Source organism: Caretta caretta, chromosome 2, assembly GCF_965140235.1.
Source record: "Caretta caretta isolate rCarCar2 chromosome 2, rCarCar1.hap1, whole genome shotgun sequence".
Classification (NCBI taxonomy): domain Eukaryota; kingdom Metazoa; phylum Chordata; order Testudines; family Cheloniidae; genus Caretta; species Caretta caretta.
Window position 1 is genome coordinate 189,184,250 of NC_134207.1, and position 25,089 is coordinate 189,209,338.

General features: G+C 42.1%; 2 protein-coding genes across 4 annotated transcripts in view; one reads left to right on the plus strand and one right to left on the minus strand.

The window, feature by feature from the left end:
• ZDHHC3 (zDHHC palmitoyltransferase 3) overlaps positions 1–13,524 on the minus strand; it is a 35,120-nt gene extending 21,596 nt beyond the window's left edge. Inside the window, exons 1-3 of one of the 2 annotated variants that reach the window (XM_048838856.2) lie at positions 13,278–13,524; positions 4,692–5,133; positions 2,257–2,381 (exon numbers count right to left, since the gene is read on the minus strand). In XM_048838856.2, coding sequence (XP_048694813.1) covers positions 2,257–2,381; positions 4,692–4,997 — 431 coding nt within the window. In that variant the 5' untranslated portion in view covers positions 4,998–5,133; positions 13,278–13,524. The remainder of the gene's footprint in view (positions 1–2,256; positions 2,382–4,691; positions 5,134–13,277) is intronic. The other variant, XM_048838857.1, reaches the window with a different exon arrangement.
• Positions 13,525–15,490: 1,966 nt separating this feature from the next.
• The window catches only part of EXOSC7 (exosome component 7), a 36,144-nt gene continuing 26,545 nt past the window's right edge, over positions 15,491–25,089 (plus strand). Inside the window, exons 1-3 of one of the 2 annotated variants that reach the window (XM_048838859.2) lie at positions 15,491–15,646; positions 17,133–17,234; positions 19,137–19,231. In XM_048838859.2, the coding sequence (XP_048694816.2) occupies positions 15,590–15,646; positions 17,133–17,234; positions 19,137–19,231 (254 nt within the window). In that variant the 5' untranslated portion in view covers positions 15,491–15,589. Of the gene's footprint in view, positions 15,647–15,747; positions 16,068–17,132; positions 17,235–19,136; positions 19,232–25,089 lie in introns of those variants that run through there. The other variant, XM_048838860.2, reaches the window with a different exon arrangement.

Sequence of the window (25,089 nt, forward strand, 5' to 3'; positions counted from 1 at the left end):
TAATAGCCATTGATGGACCTATCCTCCATGAATTTATCTAGTTCTTTTTTTAACCTTGTTATAGTCTTGGCCTTCAAAACATCCCCAGCAATGACTTCCACAGGTTGACTGTGCGTTGTGTGAAGAAATACTTCCTTTTGTTTGTTTTAAGCTGGCTGCCTATTAATTTCATTTGGCAACCCCTAGTTCTTGTGTTATGAGAAGGAGTAAATAACACTTCCTTTTTTACTTTCTCCACACCAGTCATGATTTTATGGACCTCTAACATATCCCCTCTTTCCCCCCTGCCCCATCTCTTTTCCAAGCTGAAAAGTCCCAGTCCTATTAATTTCTCCTCATACAGAAGCTGTTCCATGCAGGGCTTTGGAGCAGAGCCCGGAGCTGTAGCACGGAGCAGCTCCAGAGCAGTGGAGTAGCAGGTTTTTGCCTGGAGCTGGAGTGGAGCCGGAGCACAGCTCCAAAGCCCTGGTTCCATGCCCCAAATAATTTTTGTTGCCCTTTCCTGAACCTTTTCCAATTCTAATCTACCTTTTTGAAGATGGGCGACCGCATCTGCACACAGTATTCAAGATGTGGGCATACCATGGATTCATATAGAGGCAATATGATATTTTTTGTCTTATTATCTTTCCCTTAATGATTCCCAACATTCTGTTTGCTTTTTTGACTGCTGCTGCACACTGAGTGGATGATTTCAGAGAACTACCCACAATGACTCCAAGATCTCTTTCTTGAGTGGGAATAGCTAATTTAAACCCCATCATTTTATATGTATAGCTGGGATTGTTTTCCAGTGTGTATTACTTTGCATTTATTAACATTGAATTTCATCTACCATTTTGTTGCCCAACCACCCAGTTTTGAGAGATCCTTTTGTAGCTCTTCGCAGTCTGCCTGGGACTTAACTACCTTGAGTAGTTTTGTATAATCTGCAAATTTTGCCACCTCACTGTTTACTCCTTTATCCAGATCATTTATGAATATGTTAAAGAGGACTGGTCTCAGTACAGACCCCTAGGGGGCACCACTATTTACCTCTCTCCATTCTGAGAGCTGACCATTTATCCCTACCCTTTGTTTCTTATCTTTTAACCAGTTACCAATCCATGAGAGGATGTTTCCTCTTATCCCACGACAGCTTAAAATCTGTTTCAGAAGAAGTTAACAGAACAGGGCAATTTATCAAGTGACCCATCCTATCATCAATCCCAGCTTCTGACCATCAGTCCCAGCTTCTGGCCACCAGAGTTTTAGGGACACCCAGAGTATAGGGTTGCATCCATGACCATCTTGGCTAATAGCCATTGATGGACCTATCCTCCATGAACTTACTTGGGCTGTGTAAGGGGAGGGCAGGAGAGCATCAACTTCTGATGCTCGCCTCACAGCACAGTCCAGGTGGGGAAAGTGACCTGGATGCAGGGAGCCCTGGCGTTGCTCCTCACATCATAGCCTCCTAAGGGGACACTGAGGAACGTTGTGGGGAGGGGACAAGTAGTATCTGTGCATCACTGCTCACACCCCTGCCCCACGTTCCGCCGCCGGGAGAAATCTGGGCACCCCGCACGTGTCGCCTCTGCGAGTTTGCGGTGTTCCCCTGCCAGCCAGCAGCATGCACCTCTGCACTGCCTCACGGCACAACCCCCACTTCCCCCCTGACCACGGCACTCTGGGCAGTCACCCGGGTGGCCCACCCATAAGGCTGACCCTGGTTGTGTGTGAAGTGGAGCTGTGTTCTAAGGTGAATTAGTAAGCTGTGGTGTACTTTTCATTTGGGAACAGCAGGCCTGGTAATTCTGGGAGTGTCCAATGAAGCAGGGGCTGGACACTAAAGGGGATTCTCGCAGGACTCAGGGGTTGGTGTATCCCTATTGCTAACCTGTAAAGAGAGCGCAAGGCCTGGAGGGGAGTGCTTGTGTTGCCAGAAGGGTCAAGGAGCTGACCCCAGGCCAGGCATAGACAAGGGCAGGTAGCGAAGTGCCTCACAATCAGGATGCGACATAATGTCAAAAGGCACAATATCAAAGTATTCTGGAACATGCTACATTTTATGGTCTTATGGGATTTTCAGAGGAACTTAACAGAGTTAGGCACCCAACTCACATTAGGGTTCAATGGGAGTTAGGTGCATAAATCCTTTAAGCCCCCATGGAAATCCCATTCTACAACAGTACACTGATCCACCACATAAGTGCTTTCTTTTAACCTTGAACCACAGCATCACATCATTAAATCACAACACACAAGTGACTGTACCTGCAGTGATGTGCTCTGTCTGGTTTGATGCTACAGCATTTTGGACACTTATAAACCACCTGTCCTGGCTTCAGTTGTAAACTCTCAATGAATTCTTTTGTGGCATTACCTTTGGGCACAGCACCCTGGAAATGAAAACAAAGATTTCAGTACCCACAGTGTTCACCAATAACATCAAGAGACCCAGTTCAAGCTCTTGGAAGGGAAGAGAGATGCACGTTTCCCTAACATCAACCATAATATTTCACAATTTGATTGAACAAGAGAAAAGATACAGAAAGGACACTATTGTAAGGCCATACTATAGTACGTAAATAATAAGCAGGGTGTAATCCTTATCTGTTTACTTGGACTTGTCATCTGACCTTGTGTCACAGCAAACTGGACATATGCATGTGTTCTCATAAAAGTTACACAACTGAAATGTTTAATGTAAGTAAACATGTTGCAGACAAACATATTTTGCGTCTGTTCATAAACGGCCAATTTGTTTTGGGTTTTTTAAATGAGAACTTTTAGAGAGATGTTAAGTATACAAATACCACTTTAAAAATAAGGCCCAGAAAAAGAAATAAGATTAGCTAAAATTCTTGCACTCACTGTGACAATGCAGTTTTTGAAGTCTCCCCTTAAATATGCATCTTTAATATTGCTGAGTTAATGTTACTGAAGGAACCTTAACTCTCAAAAGACAGGAAATTAAAGATATCCAACCTTAATATTAACAATTTCACTGCAAAAACGTTAATTAAAAAAGCCTGAAACATACCACACGAATGGCTGCTAGTGTGGAGGTACATATTAAAATAAATCTTGTGTTAGGAAAATAACATTACAATTGACTTTTGGTGGAAGAGTTTTTATAGCAACAATGCTTTCAACTACATTTTTGACACTGGACACGCTCTTCCTTGTAGTGACTGGCTCTTTGCTCTAGCCCCACCGCTTCACAGTTTCCTCACCTCTGCCTCACTGCACCTATTCTGTCCCCATCATCTCCTTTCTATGCCCCCCTTCTTTTGTCTTTCTGTTTAGCTGATACTCTCATAACAAAACCCAACCAAATAACTGAAAAAAAACCTTAACACCCATTAGCCCCTCTGCCAGCCACCATAAATAAGTAAATGTCCTGTTAGTTCCACATTTATTTATCACTCTACTTCTGCATTATGTCCCTTTCTCCTACCCTTTGTCTGCCTGTTTTATTTAGATTGGAAACTCTTTATGGCGAGAACTGTCTCTTACTCTATCTCTATACAATGCCTAGCACAATCAGACCCCTTAGGGACACTACTGTAATTCAAATAATTTACAATAAAAAAAAATCCTTCAAAATACGAACTGTATGTAAATTGCTGCAGTGCTGTATTCCTGAGTCTGACGACAAAAGCTTCAGTACCTCCACTACCGCTCATAGTTGACCAAGTTTACAGTAAGCTGCAGTGAAACTGCCCAGAACTAGGTAAGTTCCCTGCTGCTGTTCCTGAATAAGATGCAAGCTAAGCAATAAATACAGGCATTAGAGTTTTCATGATGGGGGGTTTCACCCGCAAAGTGGAGCTTGGGGGAGGGATCAGAGTGTCAGAGATTCCCAACATCAGCCACTAGACTCTTAAGGCAGAAGAGACAAAACTTACTCCTTTTTGTCAGCTAGAAGAACAAGAACTTTAAATTTAATCTACTAGCCAAATATGAAAGACAGGGCCATCAAAGAAGATTTAGGGATAGCACTCTGATAAAAATCCCCTACCAATAGTTCAGAGATGAGAGGAGAAAGGAGGGTAGGACTGTGTTTTTGACCAAGGCAAAGTCCCTGGATACTGCACTATCCATCTTGTGTTTCACATCTAACCTTAGATTGTTTAGCCTTCCAGTTAAAAGGAATCTGGTACATTTTTGAAGCCATGGAGATATGGGCTGATATTATTAGGGGGATTTAATGCTAAAAACAGACATACAAATTAGTAGGTATAATCCAAGAAATTCAGCTAAATCATTAATGTGAAAAAGAATCATAACTTTTTCACTACAGAAGTCATTGTAATTTTTTTCCTATCCCATTCCGCTGTAGTGACATTTGATGAGACAGACAATTGAAACAAGTTTTTCTAGCTTTCCGGCTTGTCAGGTCATGACAAGCCAAAAACATTATATCTAGTACTGGTGAGTAAAAGGGTGGTAGTCTCTCTCTCTCTCTCTCTCTCTCCCCCCCCTTTCACACTAATAGGAAGCTGTTCATACCAGGCTCAAGAGAATCTGAGATTTGGTCCCTTACATTTGGTGAGTCAATCTGACACAACAGAATGATATATTAGTATACCACAACACCAAGCTTACTGATCATGATGACAGACAAGTTATTTAAATCTGCTATTCACCAAGAGCCCAAGTTCTCCCACATCTGACAGGCAAGAAAAACATAACAGTATACTTACTGGATCTGATAGCATAGCTCGAAAATGTGAAGCCAAAGCCAGGAGAGCCAACATGTTGAACAATATCCCATTGATCACACTATAAATGTAGTCTCTTGATGGAACTAACATAACAAGAAGGACTACAAAGTCTGCATAGACGACAAGCATCCAGGTCACCACAGCACATGCAATACCACAGCCGTCTCGAATAAACCACATTGCTCCCAAGGAACTATGGCTAGGAGGTGGAACACACTTGTCTGGCTGGAGGTATTCAGGTTTCCTCTCAATATCTCTGAAGCGGTGGATTGGAGTAATCATCATAGGTTATAATGTTCATACTTGCATGTGAAAAAGAATCAAAAATAGTCGTCTCCTGCTTTACAAATGAAACTCAGAAAGCTCCTTCTACATAACGGTGTGAGAAACATGTAGAAGATTCCAGGCTGCAGAAAGGGAGCTGAAAACCAAAAAGAAAGTCAATGAACATAAAACTGTGTTTTAGAGATAATCTAAAGTTTATATAGAACTTCTTGTCCAGAAGGAGCCCAAGTGCTTTTCAAACTTTAATCAGAAGACTTATAAATTATACATAGGAATCCCTTAACCCACCACTGCAAAGCATCCACTGCTGGGGAGAAATGCTTCAACTGTTTAACAAAACACAGCACAGTAGTTAGGTAGGAGCTGGTAGGAGCAGCTGCAGAAGCAGCCAAACCAGGGACTGCAGCACTGGGAGAGAAGGGGGTAAAATGGTCGCAAGCCAGGGCTGCTCCTCCCCCTAGCACCTCCTCAGATGCACAACTGTGAGATTCCACCACACTACTGCCCAGGGTGGTGCCTCCCCTCCATACTGGGTCTTGGGGAAAACCTGCAGAGAAAAAGCAGCCAGGGACCCCAGCTGGAGCAACAGCCAAATGTTTGGGCATTCAGAGAACTTTGTATAGTTCTGACTGGACTTTCTCTGCCCTGTGCTGATTGGCTGTTTGGTCTAGCCCTCTCCTTCACAGTCTCTTCACCTTAAGCTTTACTCCACCACCTGCCCCTCTTATCCCCCATCCCCTTTGACCCCTTGATATCCCCTCTCCCCTTTTTCCTTTCCATTTATGTTATCCCCTCCTAACTAAACCCACCAAAAAAAAAATTTAAAATCACATTGTTCACTCTGCTTTCATGTTATTACCCATTTTCTTCACGCAGTGCCTGTCTTGTCTATTTAGATTGTAAGCTCTTCAGGGCAGGGGCTACCTATTACAGTGCTCTGTATCTGTACAGTACCTAGCACAATGGGGCCCAATCCAGTTGGTCTTTATGCACTTATAATGAAAAACTGTATTCATGTGGTTATTTGTGTAGTGTACATGGGGCTATAGCTAACAGCTTTATGAAAATCAACTCTTCTTAGCCAATACATCAGAGGCCAGAGTTTTATTTCTTGATTTGAAGCGTCTGGTTTTGGGTGGAGGTTTAATTGGAGTTGTATATTTCTGAAGAAAGCAGTTGAGCAAGGATAAGTATATGTAAAGAGAACTTTTCCCCAAGGAGTAGGGGGAGGTAGAAATTAGCCAGCTTCAAAGGCAGGCCTGGCTTGTTTGTGAGGTTGAAAATCAGGTCTGGAGACTCATTTCTGACAGCAGCAGATGGGGCTGTATCTAATAGGCAATGAGGAGATATGGTTGCTTAAGAGACACAGAACCCAGTTCTCCTCTCATTTACACAGTGTAAATAAGCAGTAACTCCACTAGTCAATGGAATTACATCAGTGTAAGTGAAAGGAGAATGAGGCCCATGGTTTCTCAAATATAGAGATATAAATATATTTTCTGTCCTAAGTAACAAAGAGCTTTGTTTGTGGTACACTATTTCTCAGAGCAGATGGTAACAGTTTTTGTTTGAAATCTATATAATTTCTGTATGAGTTTACCTTGCATTAGAAGTTATTTTACAGAAAGAATCAATTTATGGTATTTGGCATTGTTTAAAGCACTAACCACATCACCACCTGTTAAGAGCATTTCCACCTTGCTTTGTTCAGGAAGAAGGTAACAAAGAAAGGCGAAGTCTGTGCTGGGCGACCTGTCAAATGTAAGGATGCATTGGATCAGGGTGAACCATGTCTAGTAGCAGGCGACGGGACATAAAAAAGATTAAGGGCCTGATCCAAAGCTCATTGATGTCAATAGGCTTTTGATTAAGCACCTGAATAGATCTACGACAGTTTCAGAACATTCAGTAGCATTTAAGAAAAAGAAACCCTACGCACACCACATTTTGACTGCCACTGGAACAAAGAGGTCTGAAGTTTTCTTGTTTCTTAACATCTTGTGGGCTTAGAAAGGGCTAAAGAAACATCAGCTACTCAAGCTGCATAAAGAGAGAGGTATAAATCCTGGAAATATAAACACAAAGGAGCTGAAGACCAAAACAGTGAATGGAGACATCTTGCTTTCTGCTGCTGGCTATAAAGCTTTACAAGATGTTGGACAGGAGAAATAAAGCTGGTCTTTTAGACCAGCTTTGCTATTTTGATGCTGACCCAGGACTTAAAATAGCAAGTTCCAGACCCCAGACCAGTGTAATTCACAATATTCCTCCACTCCGCCGCTGCTGCCAAAAGGTAGTCATCATGAAAAAGCCTGCTTATGTGGTGAATACAATTTTCAGTATCCATTTTGGGAAACATAATGCTGTAAGGAGCGTGTTACCCAGAGAACCACAGTAGTAAATTTTTAGTGTTGATCGTAAATAAGAAGCTGGAACTTACAACTATAATTTTCAATAGTGTCCAAGATAAGGTGTTAAGGCAGAAAGGGCACTTGGAGTTAAAAGTTAATTTTCTCTCTGGACCAGAGAGAAAATTATACAGCGGTTAGGCCTCTAACCTGGGACTTGGAAGACCTGAGCTCAATTCCCTAGTCTGCCACAAACTTCCTGTGTGATGTTGGAAAAGTCACTAGTGTCTCCAGGCCTCAATTCCCCATCTGTAAAATGGGAAGAAAATTTACCTCACAGGGATGTTGTGAGGATAAACATATTAAAGACACTCACATACTAAAGTGATGGGAGCCATATAAGTACAGTACCTAAAATAGATACACCATGACACATCATGCACATTTTAAAAATATATATCTCTAAACAGTTTTTAGATATACCCTCTCACTATTTCATTTCTATTCAAAGAATGAAGCTGCTGTGAAAATTATTATTTCGTAGCAAGGGGGCCTGTTTCATTATATCAAGTTGGACTGTGAGAATCTACTTTCCTATTAGAAAGTATAGAAAAATCTGATATTCTTGAATAATATTCTTGAAGTTGTAAGGAAAATTCTACAGATTAACCCCAAAATTAATTTTAAAATATCATCTCTAATCTAGAATTTCTTTACTGCAGTTTAAGCCTGGTATTTCTTGTTCTGTTTGCTGAGACTAACTGCCAAGAATAATTAATCCCTGTGCTCATTTTAATGTTCCTTTACATATTACATATTAATAATTTTAGTTGCTATCCTCTGAACATCACCCTTTAAAGTATAGTGCCCAAATGTGAACACAGTACTCCAAGTGAGGTTTAACCAATATGGAGTAAACCAGAATAGTTACGCTGCATGTTATATTGTGCTTTAACAACATGAATATCACAGCTGGGTTGGGATTTTTTTTTTTCCTTTGGCAACAAGCGTCACATTGATAGCTCTCTCGATTTATCACCCATTATAACACCTTGATCTTCCTCTCTCTGGCACTGTACTACTACCTTCCCATTCTTTCTTCATTCTATATTTGCGCATTTGAATATCCCTTCTTTATGTGCACTTCTTTATCTTACCTTTATAGAATCTCAGTGTACTGATTTCAGCCAGTTTTATTTCTGAAGACTATACTGCATTTAAACCTCATCATCCAAGTCACTGAGGAAAATACTGACAAGTGCCCACAGCACCCCATTCAACACTCCTCCATTCATCTGAATGGAGCATTAACACAATCTTTTTTGTCTCTAAGTCTACTCCTCAATACTGCTATATGCTAAGGATTTTCTAGAGGCTTCGGCTATCCCAAAGCCTGTGGTAGCAAGTATTCTGACTAGTCATCTACCTCAGTGGTTCTCAACCTTTCCAGACAACTGCACCCTTTTCAGGAGTCTGATTTGTCTTGCATACCCCCAAGTTTCACCTCACTTAAAAACTACTTGCTTACAAAATTAGACAAAAATACGAAAGTGACACAGCACACTAGTACTGAAAAATTGCTTATTCTCATTTTTACCATATAATTATAAAATAAATCAACTGGAATATAAATACTGTACTTACATTTCAGTGTATAGTATAATTTGTCTGTATGAAATTTGTTTGTACTGACTTCACTAGTGATTTTTACGTAGCCTGTTGTAAAACTAGGCAAATACCTAGATGAGCTGAGTACCCCCTGCAAGACCTCTGCGTACCCCTAGTTGAGAACCACTGACCTAGTGCAGGATATATAAGGGGAGTTGCTGATAAAACTTACTGCACTGCAATATTAATGAGATTGCAAGCAACCTTTTATTCCTTGAGTTCATGCACCCTGGAGTATATTCAGCTACAATTAGGATAGTTTTAATTTCTAATCTTCTCTGAAATGACCTTAACATTGAGATTATGCTGATCTAGAGCATAGAACAAAGAGGATTCACTAGCTACTGTTAGTCACATCTGGACTACTTTACCTGGTCAGCTCATAGAGCAAATTTTTCATATTGTCCTCATTTCAACAGAACGATCAAGTGAGATGTATTACTATACCTCTTTCACAACTAAGGGCAGGAAAGTAGCATTCCGAGATATTATACTAAGATGCTTGTTACACTAAGGCCAAGTGTACACTACAGACCTATGTCAGTATAACTATGTCATATAACCCATGAGCATGCAGTTATACCGACCTTCGCCTCCCATGTAGACAGCACTATGTCAATGGGAGAGCCTCTCCCATCAACATAGCTGTTGCCTCTCGGAGAGGTAGATTAACTGTGCTAATTGACATAGCAGTGTCTTCACTTAAGCACAACAGCGGCACACCAATGCAACTTTTTAAGTGTAGACCTGTCCTAAGATAAGAAAAACTAGTCATTAAAAATGCAAACAAGCGAACAAGAATGTCATCACAAGACAAGTTCCCACATCTCTCGTACAGAAACCTATTAAGATTTGTAGTCACAGTTTCTTCTCTTAACCTCATCAGAGTAAAGAGAACGGTCCATAGGAAAGGCGAGAAATTGACAACTTTCTACCCAAGAGAGCAGCATAATAATTCTGTCTTCACGGCACTATTATGCCTGGTGAAAAGCATTCCTCTTAAACCCTATTCCTACAGCTGGATTAATAAAACAAATATTGTCATGAAAACTTCTTTGTGAAGGGCTTATCTTATTGAACAAGTTTTTAAATAGGTATGTGTAGTTTATCTATAACTGCAACATTTAAATAAAAACTAAGAATTGAAATAGAACCTTTATTATTAAAAATGATGCAAAATATTTCTAGTAAGAATTAATATGCTGAAAACCTTCCATTTATTTGGAAAAATAAAGTTTATTTTATGACAAAAAAGATCTGCAATTGCATCAAACTTCTGGGGTCCTTGTCTCTAAATTTCCGTGAACATTTTGTCCAAATGCAATACTTCTTATTATGATAGTCCCACAGATGAAATAAGAACTACTCATGGTAGTAAATTCTACAGTCAAACAGCACTAGTGTTTGTAGGACGGGCTCTTTAAAGCACTTTTAAAGGCAATGACAGAAACAAACATGTAGCTTCACTTTTACATAAAAGTTTCAACATTGACAGTCATTACCTTATTTTAAAAAAGCCTTTTTGTTGCTTTCATCAAATACTGAAAAACATAACTTTCACTGAAACTGGCCTCAAGATCCTACTGTCTTGTTGTAGATGGCAGTCATTTGCTGTAAAATATCAACACACTTTCTATGTTACCGTCATAATGGAACAATATGCTGTCATAATTTGAGTGAAAGCCTCTCTCCCTCTGGCTTATTTGTATCTTCATCACCTTGCATGTCCAGCACAGTAGTCTCATTTGTGTGTCTGAAAATATACTTGCCCTTATTTGGATTGGGAGCCAAGAAAAATCTAACAGAATTCTGATCTGCACTCTGGGAACAGATTCAAAAAAGGATTGCAGGTGAAAGATGAGTATTTGTGATTTATTTTCCTAGGTTTTCTCAAATGCTGAAGAGTTCTAGTGAACAATACCAAATTTATATATTTATGGAAAAATTATTTTATGATAATGTTGAAAGAGCTCTAGAAATATTCAAAAGTATTAAAAATAAATCAATAGGAATTACTTTTCACTAACATGCAGTGGTTCTCAACCAGGGGTACATGTACCCCCCTGGGGGTACGCAGAGGTCTTCCAAGGGGTACATCAACTCACCTAAATATTTGCCTAGTTTTACATTAGTGATGTGAGTACAAACTAAAATTTCATACAATGGTTTGTTGGTACTGCTCTATATAAGTTACACTGAAATGTAAGTACAATATTTATATTCCAATTGATTTATTTTATAATTATATTGTGAGCATGAGAAAGAAGCAATTTTTCAGTAATCGCGTGCTATGACACTTTTGTATTTTTATGTCTGATTTTGTAAGCAAGTTTTTAAGTGAGGTGACACTTGGGGTACGCAAGACAAAACAGACTCCTGAAAAGGATACAGTAGTCTGGAAAGGTTGAGAGCCACTGTCTTGTAGCATCGTAGTTTTAGGATGGCTTATACAAAAAAGTGGAGGTCATAACTTTTATACAGTAGTATGCCGTTATAAGCCCCAATTAAACATCAAATGATGTACAAAGCACTTTTCAGATGAGTGCAAGTGTTTAACTGTTCACATACTTGTTAAAGATCTCACCGGCATTCAAACTTCTTTATTTTAATTCAATTCTAGGTTTCCAAGGCACTGTCCAACTGTTGAGGTTGCAGAATTTAAATCCCATGGCACCTCATTAAAGGATGTGTTTATATACTGTTTTGAACAGCATTGTTCAGTAACACAAACAGTGCTGGGATGCTGAAGGCCTAAATGAAGTAAAGTAAACTTTTTTAAAATAGGTAAAAGTCTATTTAAAAAGAATAGGATAGGTTCCTGGGTTAGTGTTTTTGTTTTGTGGTTGCTGGTAAACACACACCAAAGAAACCTATCCTTGCAACAAAGCCTGTTGCCAACTGTGTCCACATATCTATTCAGGGGACACCATCATAGGGCCTAATCACAACAGCCATATTATCAGAGGCTCGTTCACCTGCACATCTACCAATGTGATATATGCCATCATGTGCCAGCAATGCCCCTCTGCCATGTACATTGGCCAAACCAGACAGTCTCTACGTAAAAGAATAAATGGACACAAATCAGACCTCAAGAATTATAACATTCAAAAACCAGTCGGAGAACACTTCAATCTCTCTAGTCACTCGATTACAGACCTAAAAGTCGCAATTTTACAACAACAAACCTTCAAAAACAGACTCCAACGAGAGACAGCTGAATTGGAATTAATTTGCAAACTGGACACCATTAAATTAGGCTTGGATAAAGACTGGAAGTGGATGTGTCATTACACAAAGTAAAACTATTTCCCCACGAAGAAAAGGAGTACTTGTGGCACCTTAGAGACTAACCAATTTATCTGAGCATAAGCTTTCGTGAGCTACAGCTGAATGCATCCGATGAAGTGAGCTGTAGCTCACGAAAGCTTATGCTCAAATAAATTGGTTTGTCTCTAAGGTGCCACAAGTACTCCTGTTTTTTTTGTGGATACAGACTAACACAGCTGCTACTCTGAAACCTATTTAAAACGAGACATTTTCCAGGGCTGCTGCATGGGATTTACCTTTTAAATAGTGCCAACGTGAAAATATCAGACTGGTGCAGAGACCAAATGTATGTTCCCTTGGCAGAAACAGCTCTAGTAAATGACATGTTGGGGCCTGATCCTGTGCTGTTTGAACACACCCCAACTCCCTCAAATTTCCAGGGACTGCAGTAGACGTTTGAGGACCCCAAAGAGTGTGGAAATGGGGTCCTGGCCGCCTGTGGGAGTTCTTTATATGCTCTGAACATACGCCAAAAAGACTATCGTTACGGGTGGAAAGGGACCCTCGATGTGCATGGAGCACTTGTTTGTTTTGTATTCTCCTTAGCCACATACTCCCCGAGATTTCTCTCCCCCCAGCAGCCTGTGCATTGACTCACTTCTTCAGCCCCCACCCCTTTCCAGCTACATCTCCCCAGCCAAACGGAGAGGGATCCCACTGGAGCTCAGGCATTGCACGGCCCGAGCCACACCTGCCCTTGGGGACACCGGCTTCATCTTGCAGGAGCCCCCTGCTCACCCAGGCACGAGACAAGACCAAGCTCCACCTCGAGCTTCCTGACCCGCCTGTCGCCAGCCTGCATCTCCCTGCAGAGGGGGCGCGGCTGCTGCCGGCCCTGGCTAGGTGTGCGCAGCCGCCGCCGGTCCGCCCGCTGGCCGCCTTCCCAGGGCGAGCTAGAACCCCTCGAGCCGCGCTCCCGCGGGGCTCAACCTACCCGCATCAAGAGCCGCCGCCGCCGGTCCCCGCAGCTGCTGCTGGTCCAGCTCAGCGAGCGCGAGCTCCGAACCTCGCAGCCACCCGGGTCAACGTTCCGTCGCCCAACGCAACGTTCCATTCGCCTCGCGAGCCAGGGACGCCAAGCGCGCGACGCCCCGGGGCCGCTGCGGCAGCAGGCGCCAGTGGCTACCCGTGCTGCCCCCTATTGCTACTGGGAGGGGGCGAGACCAGGAAGTGAGCAGCACGGAGAACTTTCACTTCCTCGACACAGCGTCATCTCCTCCTCGGGACCTGGTCCCTCCCACAGAGACTGAGCAAAGCACGTACTCCGGTCCGGCTATTGAGGGAAGCCCAGGCGCGCAATATACTGCAATGCATTGGCCTCGTACAACAGTTTCTGTGCACTCGTTAAGCACCTGCTGTACCCACACACACACACACTGGGGTTGCTGCTGCTCCCATTGACCGCACTGGTGCAGGATGCATACGCATCTATATGTGCACACATTACATATATAGACATTTCCCACCCAATATCTGGATTGTTCAGTTTATATGTTACAACCTCTTCCCCCTTCTTCTGTTTTGTTTATTTAAACTGCAAAATGTTTGGGACAGGGCCTATGGTGTTTCTTTGGTGCCTATCCCTGATTTGGGGTCTTTCCCTGATACTAGAAAAGAAGAACAAAAAGACTAGCATATGTATATGTAAGCTCAAAAGCTTGTCTCTTTCACCAACAGAAGTTGGTCCAATAAAAGATATTACCTCACCTTGTCTATGTGTTATACACACATTTTTCATAACATGCATATAAAGACGTGTCCTACATCCACCTTGTGTATTCACATACTGGTACACACTAGTCACTACATATATATATGAGTATGCAACAGGAGTTGCTGCTGCTCAGCACTTTTGTATTTACAGCTTAAGCCAGGCCAAGTGGCTTGTGAGCGTCCAAAGTGCTCTAGTATAAAACGTGCCAGAATATAGCTGGAATTATAGTCACTTCCATTGACTCACTCCTTATTATATGGGCAGGTAGCACGGCCCATTATTAAGGTTGCCGGACACTTTCTATTATTTGACCCTGTTTTCAGTCGCTTATAACTTTGTCAAACTTTAACTGTTTGGGGCAGAATTTTACATGCCGCAGAGAACATCGTTAAATAAATATATGTTGCTTTGCCCATCTTAAAAAATTCTGGCAACCTGTTATTTGAGAAGCTCAGGTACCCTCTTGTTTTGGAGCAGGGACATAAAATTGACTGGCATGCATTAAATAAGGCATGGGTCCACACACTGAATTATAAGCAAAAAACCGAAATGTTAAAACACTCAAGGACTTTCCATCCTTTAGGAAAAATGGTATCTCATGTAATTAAAGACAGTCATAGTACAGGCACACAAGAGAGGGCAAATTCACGTTGCACATAGGGTTGCCAATTTTGGTTGTATTCCTGGAAGTTTCATCACATGACATCATCTTTAATGAAATATTAATCTTTAATTCCTGAAGACTCTGGGGCAATCCTGGTGGGCTGGCAACCCTAGTTGCACAGGTAACCTTAGCTCTGACATCTCCTAATTTTTGACAGCCTGACTGTGCAATTTAACATAGTTTTTCATGTGGTTGAAGATTTGCAATTTGCTGTGTGACACTGTGTAACCAGGGGACAAAAGAAGGACAGACAGACCACAGAACTCAGTCCCCCACTCTGTGCTTTGTCAGTTAACATTTCAGTCCTTTCTTGAGAGTTTTCATCTGTTTTTAATGTATTTATAACACAGAAGGGATTTGGTCCTCCACAGGGCCGTGCCTCTGAGGTGACACCTTACCCACAGGATGCACATCCGGGCACCATGCAAGACACGCACACCGCGCCACTCCTGTAGGCTCACAGGCAAGAACGCACGTGCACGCACGGAGCGCGTTCACACAGGGACCCCGGGACTCCCCTCTGCGCCTCTACTTGTCCCACGTGGGACCATTTCTTCCCCTCCCCCCGCTCAAGCCCCGCCCTCCCCGACCGCCGCTGGGCGTCACACGCTAGGGCCCGCCCAGCCCCCTCTCTCTCTCCGTAACGCGCGCACCAACCGGGCCGTGACTCAGAATCACCCAGAGAGGGCGGGGGGGAGAGGAGGCGGTGCTCGCGCGCCCGGCCTCAGGCAGGCATCACAGCGCGGATGACGTAATTACGCGCGGGTGGAGGAAGGAAAGGAAACGTCGCGGGAGTTAGCTTCGTCGCGTTTGGGTGACGGCATCACCGGGCGGCGGCCGGCGTCGTGCCTGGAGCCCGGCGCGCGGCATGGCGTCCGTGGTGCTGAGCGAGGCGGAGAAGGTCTACGTCGTGCACGGTATCCAGGTAGCGGGCGGGGCCGTGGGGGCGGGGCCCGAGGGCGTGGGGCGGACGGGGGTGGTAGTGATTAGCCTCTGCCGTCCTTCCCCTCCCCCCCTCGCCCGCCCGCGCTGCTTGTGGCCGGGTGCCTGCAGAGCCGCTCGCCTGTGCGCGTTTGGCCAAGGCGAGATTTGCGACCTGCGCCGTGTGTGGATCGCAGCTGTGATCGGGCCAGTGGGGCGCGAGAGCCAGTTATTGTGTCCTTCTGGCTTTGCTGCCGCTCATAGCGAGATCCCTGTCCTCTGACCGGCCTCGGCACAGCATCCTTAAATAAACAGGCTGTAGCGGCTCCCGTGAGAGGGAAGATTCTGATCCTGGGTTTTCTGCCAGTGCAGCTCCATTGACGCTGCGGTGGAGTTGTTTGGGATGTATAGCGATGCAACAAATAGTAAGGTTTGATCTCCTGTCTGCAGTACACATCTCAGATAGTACAAAGCCATGAAAGTTCCTAGATTTGTCCTTTCTGCAACAGGATTTTTTTTTTAACTGGAGTTGCTGTCTTAGGTCTGGTCTGCACTTAAAAGTTTTGCCCACGTAGTTGGGTGGGGTGCTTTTTTTTTGGTCAGCATATTTATGCTGGTAAAAGCCAAGGTAGAGACCGTTCATATCATCAAAAAAGGCCTTGTGCCTGTATTTCAGGGAAGAAGGTATATTTGCAAAATAACTTTTTTGCTGGTGTAAAGTATGTTTACACTAGGAGGGTTTACTGGTATAGCTATTACCAACAAGCCTCTTAAGTGAAGGCAAGGTGTATGAACAGTTTATTATTTTGCTTAAAGGCACCAGTAACTTTGGCTGGCAATTCAAACTACCCAGTTCTTTCTTCATAATCAATTTATGTATGTATTCTCTGGAGGCCCCAACTATGATCAGAGCCTCATTATGCTAGTTGCTACAAAAATGCAAAGCTATTGCCTTAAAGAGGTTAGCATTTAAGGCCCTGATCCTGCAATGAGCTGTGGACACAGGTTTCCGTCTATGCATAGGGAGCTGCACTGAAGCTGAAAGGCATCTGCCCACGTGGAGCTTGTTGCAGGATCAAGACTGAAATACTCATTTTCTAAACTTAGTTTCTAATGTATTCCTTACGCCACCCGTTCCTAAACTGAATTTTGCACCCCTTGATAATCTGTACCTTAATCCCTGATAACCAGAAACTTCTATGCTTAAATTCTGTACTGTTTTCTTTTTACTTCAACGTTATCTTAATAAAATTTTTACTTTCTATCTCCATTTTACAGTTCATGCAGGAAGTCAGTAACTGAACTGGGAATTAAATTAGATCTTTCAAGTCGTACTCCAGCACTTTAACTACAAGACCATCTGTTTTTCTCCATTTAGCTTTGTTAATCCCAGATAAAAATGTGGAAGTTATTTTAAATTTCCATTTGACTTATTGTTAATATGGATCAGTGATATTGCTTAACAAAACTATGGTAATGGCTATGCTTAGGAGGATCTTCGGGTAGATGGCCGTGGCTGTGAAGACTATAGATGTATTGAAGTGGAAACAGATGTTGTATCAAACACAAGTGGATCTGCAAGAGTGAAGCTTGTAAGTACAGATACGAGGAGTTTTTATGTATTGCTAGTTGAAGCTCCTAAATTATCATGAATCTGAGGTTGTAGGTCAAGTCCAGACCTTATCACAGTGTTTGTATTTTTTTAATACTTTTTATTTGTATTTATTTGTATTTGTATTTTTTAATACTTTTTTAATACAAACATAAAAATACACACAATAACAGTATTCACTTTATGTATCATTACTATCTGAAATATACACTACAGTATTAACAGAAATTTGACTTTGATGATATGTAGCACAAACTGAAGCTCCAGTTCATTCCCCTGCACCACCTCCTAACTGTCTGTGACAGATATTGTAACCCTGTTCAGTGTCTTTGGGATCCATTGTTTTAAATGAATGGTTTATGTATGATTGTGTTCTGCTCCATGGGGGTGGGCTACAACTGCTCCTCCAGGAACTAAACAGAGGGGTGATTAAGGCAAATCAGCCAGGTTGTAAGCCCGGAGAGAAGTACAACCTCCTTGGGGACACTCACATATACTGGTTCAAACTGGACTCTCCAGAGACCAGCAAACAAAGAAGGGACTTTTGGATAAAGAGCCTGACTCAAGGCTGCCTTTCTGATCCAGCAAATGGACAGGACCTTCTGACCTGAAGGATGGGGAGGTGGGGGCAGTATGCCTTGCAGAAGGGTTGGAAGGACTTGCCCTACTAGAGCCCCATAAGACTAATGGGTAATCTCTGGTGAGCTTTTAGCATGCATATCGGAACTCTTATGGCTTTTGAAGTGTTTTCTCTGTAATGCTTTTGTTTTAAGAATAAATATGCTTGCTTAGCACACAGCTCCTTCTAACTTATAACTGCAGGCAATATACTGATCATAGCCTTTGGAAAGAAAGCCAGGCACTGGCCTGGTTAGGCCGTCTGGCTTGCTGGGGATAGTATAGTGTAATCTGCGGAACTGTGCAGCCTTAAAACTCCAGTCAGGAGAATGTGCAACATAGATTTCTGCCCATGAGAGAAGTTGGCTGGGAGCCAAAAATTTTTAAGTGAGTGCCCTCAAGGGACTGTGTAGGGCAGGGGAATACAGGTGGATTGAGCCTGAAACTGTGACACCATCCATAAAGAATGGTTACTTGGCCCTGGTCTACTCTACAACCTTATGTCAGTATAACTTCATTGCTCAGGGATGTAGAAAATCCACACCACCAAGCAACGCATCATACCAACCTAACTCCCGGTGTAGAGCGCGCTATGTCGATGGGAGGGCTTTTCCCGTTGACATAGCTACTGCCTCTTAGAGAGGTGGAGTACTTACACTGACAGGAGAAACTCTCCTATTGGTATAGGTAATGTCTTCACTAAGTGCTGTAGCTGAACCCTGGCAGTGCTGTAAGTGTAGACAAGCCCTTGCGGTGAGCGAGATCTATTGACAAAGTACATTGAGGCCAGGGGAAGCTGAAATAATCCACCATGTAAACCTGTGAAAGTAAAGTCAGTAGTATGACTAATAAATAGAGAAATAATTCTTCAGTGTTCATATCATAATAAAGTAAAACTGCTGCTTTAATGGCTGTTGTATGTATAGACAGTGGCTATCGCTCAGGATATTAGAATAGTTCTGCATATGTTTTTATTCCAGGACTGAATTTATAAAGTTATGGATATTTAGAATGTCCTGTTAGCATAGAGAAATTTTGTGCATACATAGGGTTTATTTCAGGAAACGTTCTCAAGCTTAACACTGTCTCTTTGAAAGCTTTGATTTATTAAATACTGGGTCATGCTCAAAATGCTATTTGGCAGAATAGTTTGTGTAGATAACATAAAGATAAAAATTAATAAAAGTTTGACCCCATGTGGATAAATTGTACAAGCTATGGCATGGAATATTTTTCTGGTTGAGTGATGCTGGTATTTTAACAGGGACATACGGACATCCTGGTAGGAGTCAAAGCTGAAATGGGAACACCGAAGTTGGAGAATCCAAATGAAGGATACCTTGAATTTTTTGTTGATTGGTAGGTACAACAAGGAAGAGTACCGTAAGCCCAGTACTTTGAGCGAATAATGAGTTTTGAAAAGCTGCTGATCTAAAGTATATTCCTTAATTCCATTGGCCTGCTGTAGTGGTCTACATAGTAGAAATAAGCTATTTTTTTGCTTTAGTTGATGGTAAAATTTGGGGAAATGCTCTGCTACTCCTGCAGAATCACTGTTTTGCTTGATTCTAGAAATGACAAGCAGAAAATAAAGGGACAGTGTCAACTTGGTAAGCAGACTTTTGCTGAAATACCCAAGATTATCATAACTGGAAAGATTAGAAGAGAGAATTTTTTTTTCCAGTTTGTTTACTCTTTGTGCATTTCAGAACTTTGTAGACAGTTTGTCAGTTCCCCCTGTTCTCTTTGGGACTTTGACAAAAAGAAAATGAGAGAGCGAGAAGATCCATTTTTAAAAAAATGATAGGTACGCTCAGGGTTGGGTATGCTACCTGAAACTATTTTTTCTTTGATTGGATTGCCTAGATTTCAAGTGTACAAATAATTTGTCTCGAGAACCCCTGCTTTAGAGGTTTGATAATAGATGTATTGACGCTGCTTGAAGTAACTGCTCGGTAATCTGTTTGTAATATAAACAAAAGAACTGTTAGTGGGTTGCTTTGATTTGTAAACATTATGGTAATTAGAAGTTGTCCTTTTTTTATTTGAACACAATAACCCTGTGAATTCTAGATACAACAGTTACCTGCCTTGAAAATAACATTTTATTTACATTTTATTTACATGAGCCAGGGTTCATGTTTAAGCATGTTTCTGACTTTCTTGACCCTGAATGAGGCATTACTGTGGACAGCTTTCTAGTGAGCAGGATTATGGAAGGAGCTAGAGGGAGTCCAAGAGCCCCAGCTTGCAGGTTGCTTTAAGAGTTGTCACAGTCACCACCTAGCATAATTAAGGGTTACACATGCTGCCATTCAGGTGGGAGCATGGGGCATGTTACGTAGACTTTCCAAAGCTCTACTTCAGTTACGGAACAGTCACTTTAGACTGCAGCGTTTCTCAAATGCAGCCACCAGGGGCTTTTCTTGCGGCCGCAGCTTCCTGGGCTGTTATTGGGTGGGGGGGGAAGAAGAAGCAGCAGCCCCTTCCCCTTCCTGGTGCTCCTGGATGCACTGCCTTGGTGTTGGTTACTGGGGCTTCCAGCAGGGGTTGGGCCTGAACCCCTTCTGGAGACACCTGGGGCACAATGCTGAAGGAGCAGGCAGCCGGTGAGTTCCACACCTTTTCAGAGGTGGTGGGGCTCAGGCTTTGGGCTTTAGCCCGGGGGTGGCGGGGAGGCAGTCTCCAGCCATGCGGCTTTGGGTTCTGTCCCCTGCGGGGCTTCAGGTCGTCCCCCCCCGCCACATGCCCTTAGCCTCTGCTGCTTCCCCTGATCTTCCATCCAGGGCTTACTTTGTTCCCAGACTTGCGGGGCTGAGTAATTCTGCTGTGAAAAGTGATACTTGTATGTATGGTAATATCACTTTTCATAGCACATTTAGTAGCTAGTAATAAATAAATTCCAGCGCTTCAGATGTGCATATTTATTTTTCCTAAAGCTAATTAAGTATTTTAGGAAAAAATGTGAGAGTGGCCGCAAGCAAGAGTTGGTGGGCGCACTCTGAGGCCATCAAATAATTTGTCCTGAGAACCCCTGCTCTAGAGGTTTTATAATAGAAGTGCTGACGCTGCTTGAGTTAGCTGCTCGGTAATCTGTTTGTAATATAAATAAAAGAACTGTTAGTGGGTTGCTTTGATTTGTAAACATTTGGTAAACTTCTTCACTCCAAACTGGAAGCACCACTTCTTCTCCCCAAGTATAGGGCTCCTTGACGGTCTTCTATAGTTTAGATTTTAGTACATAGAGAAAGTGCAAGAATTGCTTGGGGTGTGGAATTCCAATTATTTTCAATCTCCATTCTACTCCATTCCACTCCCTTCATAAGAATATAGAAACTAAGAGACTAGATAAGACCTGGGGTCCATCTAGTCCCATTTCTTTTTCTCTGGTAGTGGCCAGCACCCAACTGTTTCAGAGGAGGGAGCACAAAACTTTTCAGTAGGCAGATATGGGTAATTTCTGCCCACCTCTGACCTAGGGAAGTCTTTCTTACCTTTAATAATGAAATATTGGCCCTGAAGAATTAGGTTTTATCACTTCCAAATTATGTTTTTAAGTATTTACTATTAAAACTCTGGATATTGCTATCCTTATAAATGGCCAATCCCTTTTTGAATTTTGCTCAATTCTTGGCTCCAGTGACCCTCACCAGGACTTGGTCCATTACTCCTTCTGTCCATCACATGAGTCTCATGCTATTCCATATTTTTCTGTTTTAAAAAAGAAAAACTTAATTCATTGCACCACAGCCAAAGCTTTGACACTGCAGGAATACTACATTCACATAATGTTCACATATCTCACATGTCACAGAGCCTTTGGCTCTCCAAATTGCAAGATCTAAGTTAGGATCAGAGTCCTGTGTTTGGAGGAGAACATCAACATATAAGTTCATTTTTCTTCTGCAGTTGTTGGTAGAGGAGTGTCTGGCAGGGAGCTTTTTCTTCCCCATCTGGTCCAGCTGCCAGAGAGAGGGAGAGGTCTGGCCTCTGAGTTGCAAAATTTGAAGAGCCCAAAATTGTTTTGTTTGGCTTCAAGGCTGGTCCTGACCAATACTAAATGGAAGAAGCCCAAGGCTGAGAGCTGCTACCTCCTACTCCCGCCTTCTGTCACTCAGTAATGTTGAATGAAACCAACTGCCTGTGAGAGTTTTGTGTGTGTGTTAACAAATGTCCGGTGCTGTTCATCAGTTAGTTTGGAGAGATGCCCAGTAACAAGTACCCTAAGGGGCCACAGAAATTCATTGTAGCATTGTTTTCATCAACAGCTAATATTACAAATCATCAAATGTTTCTTAAATTAGTTTAGTTTTAGATTCTATTTTATAATTGCCAAAGAGATAGAGGCAGATGTGAGGGCTGGGATGATTGGAGAACCTCTCCCTGAACTGGCAGTCCTCGCTGACCTCCTGTATGTAAGGTGGTTTTCCCTCAAGGTAATAACATAAGGGTAAGAGCCTGGCTCTGGAGACCTGAATGTTGAGTTTCAGAATGCCCAAGTCATCAGAGGACATGCATGTCTAGGTGTCAGAAAGATTTTTAAAATAAAATTTGAAGTTTTTGGCATAAGCCTTTTTTTCCCTGTAGAGTATGGTATATCCAAATGTGGTGATACCAGTAATCTTTTATGTGTAGTTGTAATGTATGACACTTTTTCAGGCTGCCACTAGATGGTGGTAATTGTGCATAATTTTACAACTGGGTCTCTGTTATTGTAGAAGTTGCTTATATGGTGCTTTTGGTTTTTATTTTTTCAAATTAAGATTTTTTTCTCAGTGCTGATTGTGCCATCCTTATAATGGTTACTATCTGAGATTCTTTCTTGGCTTCTTGTAGATTTTAAAATCTAGTTTACTAGAGCTGATTTAGCCGTGCAGACATATGTGATAATCATCTTCCATACCATTTCCTTGCACCACCACCACCCTTTTTTTTCTATCCCCTTATTCTGTTTCTCTCTTCTCCTGAACGGGGAGAGGAACATTTATACCTCTTTAAACTATGCACAGTGCCACTCCTTGGAATGGACGATTTGGGTGCACTGTTAGATGATGATGGAATTTGTTCTGTTTTCCCCAAAAGCAATGTAGGGAGTGGGAGTCCTAGATCTCTGTTACACACTGGAATGCTACTGCATCAGCAGGATAGCTGCATTTTAAAAAAAGTGATGTTTTTCTTGCTTATAACTTTTGTAAAATATTGACTTGTTGGTTTTGTGACTATAATAATCTGTCATTTTTTGTGGTATAAAATAGTAACGAGAGAGAGCCCGTACGACAACTGAATCTGTATGCAGTGATGCTTTCAGAGTACATGCTGGATATTGGGTTTAGAATGAAATTGACAATGAGGGAGAGTTATACCTTTGTCCCCGGGTCTGGCCATTTGCTTCTCCAGGTTGAAGGGAAGACTCACCTTAGCTCCTGCTGGACCTATTTCTCTAGTACATGCACGGAAATGTAGGGACCACATCCACTTGAGGTGTTTCTTAGGTGTAACATCCTATAGCTGGTGGACTGTTCTGTTGATGACCTCATGCAATATCATAATCATTTTGTTGCTCAGCCATCAGTAAGGCTCTTAAATATTGTTTTCAGATCTCATGTGTCATGTACTATATAGATAACTTCATGATAAATGAAATACAAGGAGTGGAGGCTAAAGTTCTCATAGCACTCATGTTTCGAGGTCAGCCAGTTGGGACGTCTCAATGCTTGAATCGTGTGCTGTGGTTTGTGTGAAGATGAAGAGAATTTATTTTTTCTCTTCATAAAGTCTATGAAGCTTGGTAGATAAACTGCAGTTCTCAACCTTAGGGACATGTCAAACTTTCTAGAGGGTATGGAGCACTTTGTCACTGGAGTTGCAATGCCACTTGTTCAAATTTGGCCTGGCCACTCCTCCATCATAATGGTGGGGTGGCTGAGCCAAATTTCAGTGAGTGGCATTGTAGCCAGGCATGTGCAGTCGTCATGCCCACTAGCACTCTGATGCTGAAACTGAGACATACTGGACAGAAAACATTGTGAATATTAATGTATGTCTTTTTAAAAGGTTCCTGGCCTATGCACAGTTAGATAACAAAAAGAAAAGGAGGACTTGTGGCACCGTAGAGACTAACAAATTTATTTGAGCATAAGCTTTCGTGAGCTACAGCATCACGAAAGCTTATGCTCAAATAAATTTGTTAGTCTCTAAGGTGCCACAAGTCCTCCTTTTCTTTTTGCGGTTACAGACTAACACGGCTGCTACTCTGAAACCAGTTAGATAACAGGATCAGAGGACTGATTTACTGAAAGGAGAATCCCATTTGTTGGAATCAATATATTGATGGCCCCAGTTCCATCTAAATTACATTCGAAATTCCCATTTTGTAAAGAGTGGGCACTCCAAGAAAAGGGGTCGGGAGCGGAGAGGTTGGAGGGATGTATTTTAAAAAATGTTGAGAACCCCTGATTTAGTGGAACTGGCCATAGCAGGATGAAGGAAGGGGAGAGGAGGGACAGGATGGGCAGCTAGATGACTGTTTTTAAGCTGTAGAAGCTCACATTTAGGGGATTTTTTTGTTTTGTTTTTTAAACTCTTTATGAATAGAAGTGCTTTCATTTGGAGGGATTCACTGCATCAGTCTGGCACAAACAAATGCCACATGTCTGGCTTTTTCAGCCAGTTTAGCTCATCAAAGTTCTAAATGTGCTAAGAGAGCTTCTAGGTGCTATCTGCATGTTAGAGTTATGGGGAGGTCTGGAGCTCGCTGCTGATGGAAATAATGAGAGTGCCTCCTTAAAGGATGGCAAGATGTTCTAACCAATTCTACCAGCCTGTGGATGGGGGTAGAGAAGCTTAAAGCAGGTGCCCATCTAGACCATTTACTTAAGGTACTTTATTTTGTAAATCTGTACTTTTCACTGCAGAAAGTACATGGTCTGTAGTGAGATCATTTAATGAGGCGCCAATGTAATATGAAAGTTCAAGAAAGCAGATTTGAAAATTGCAGTGGGAACCCCAGCTCTGAATTTCTTGATTTCCACACAATGAAAATTTCATCCTGAATGCATTGGGAATGTAGGTTTATTTTGATGTGCATATAATTAGCTGTTAAACTCCACCAAAATTTACAAACCCAGTTTGCTTTTAATTTAAGACTAAATTGTACGGTGCAAATAAATGATGTATTCATTAATATCTCTGTATACGCAAATTGTCCTTAGAAGCTT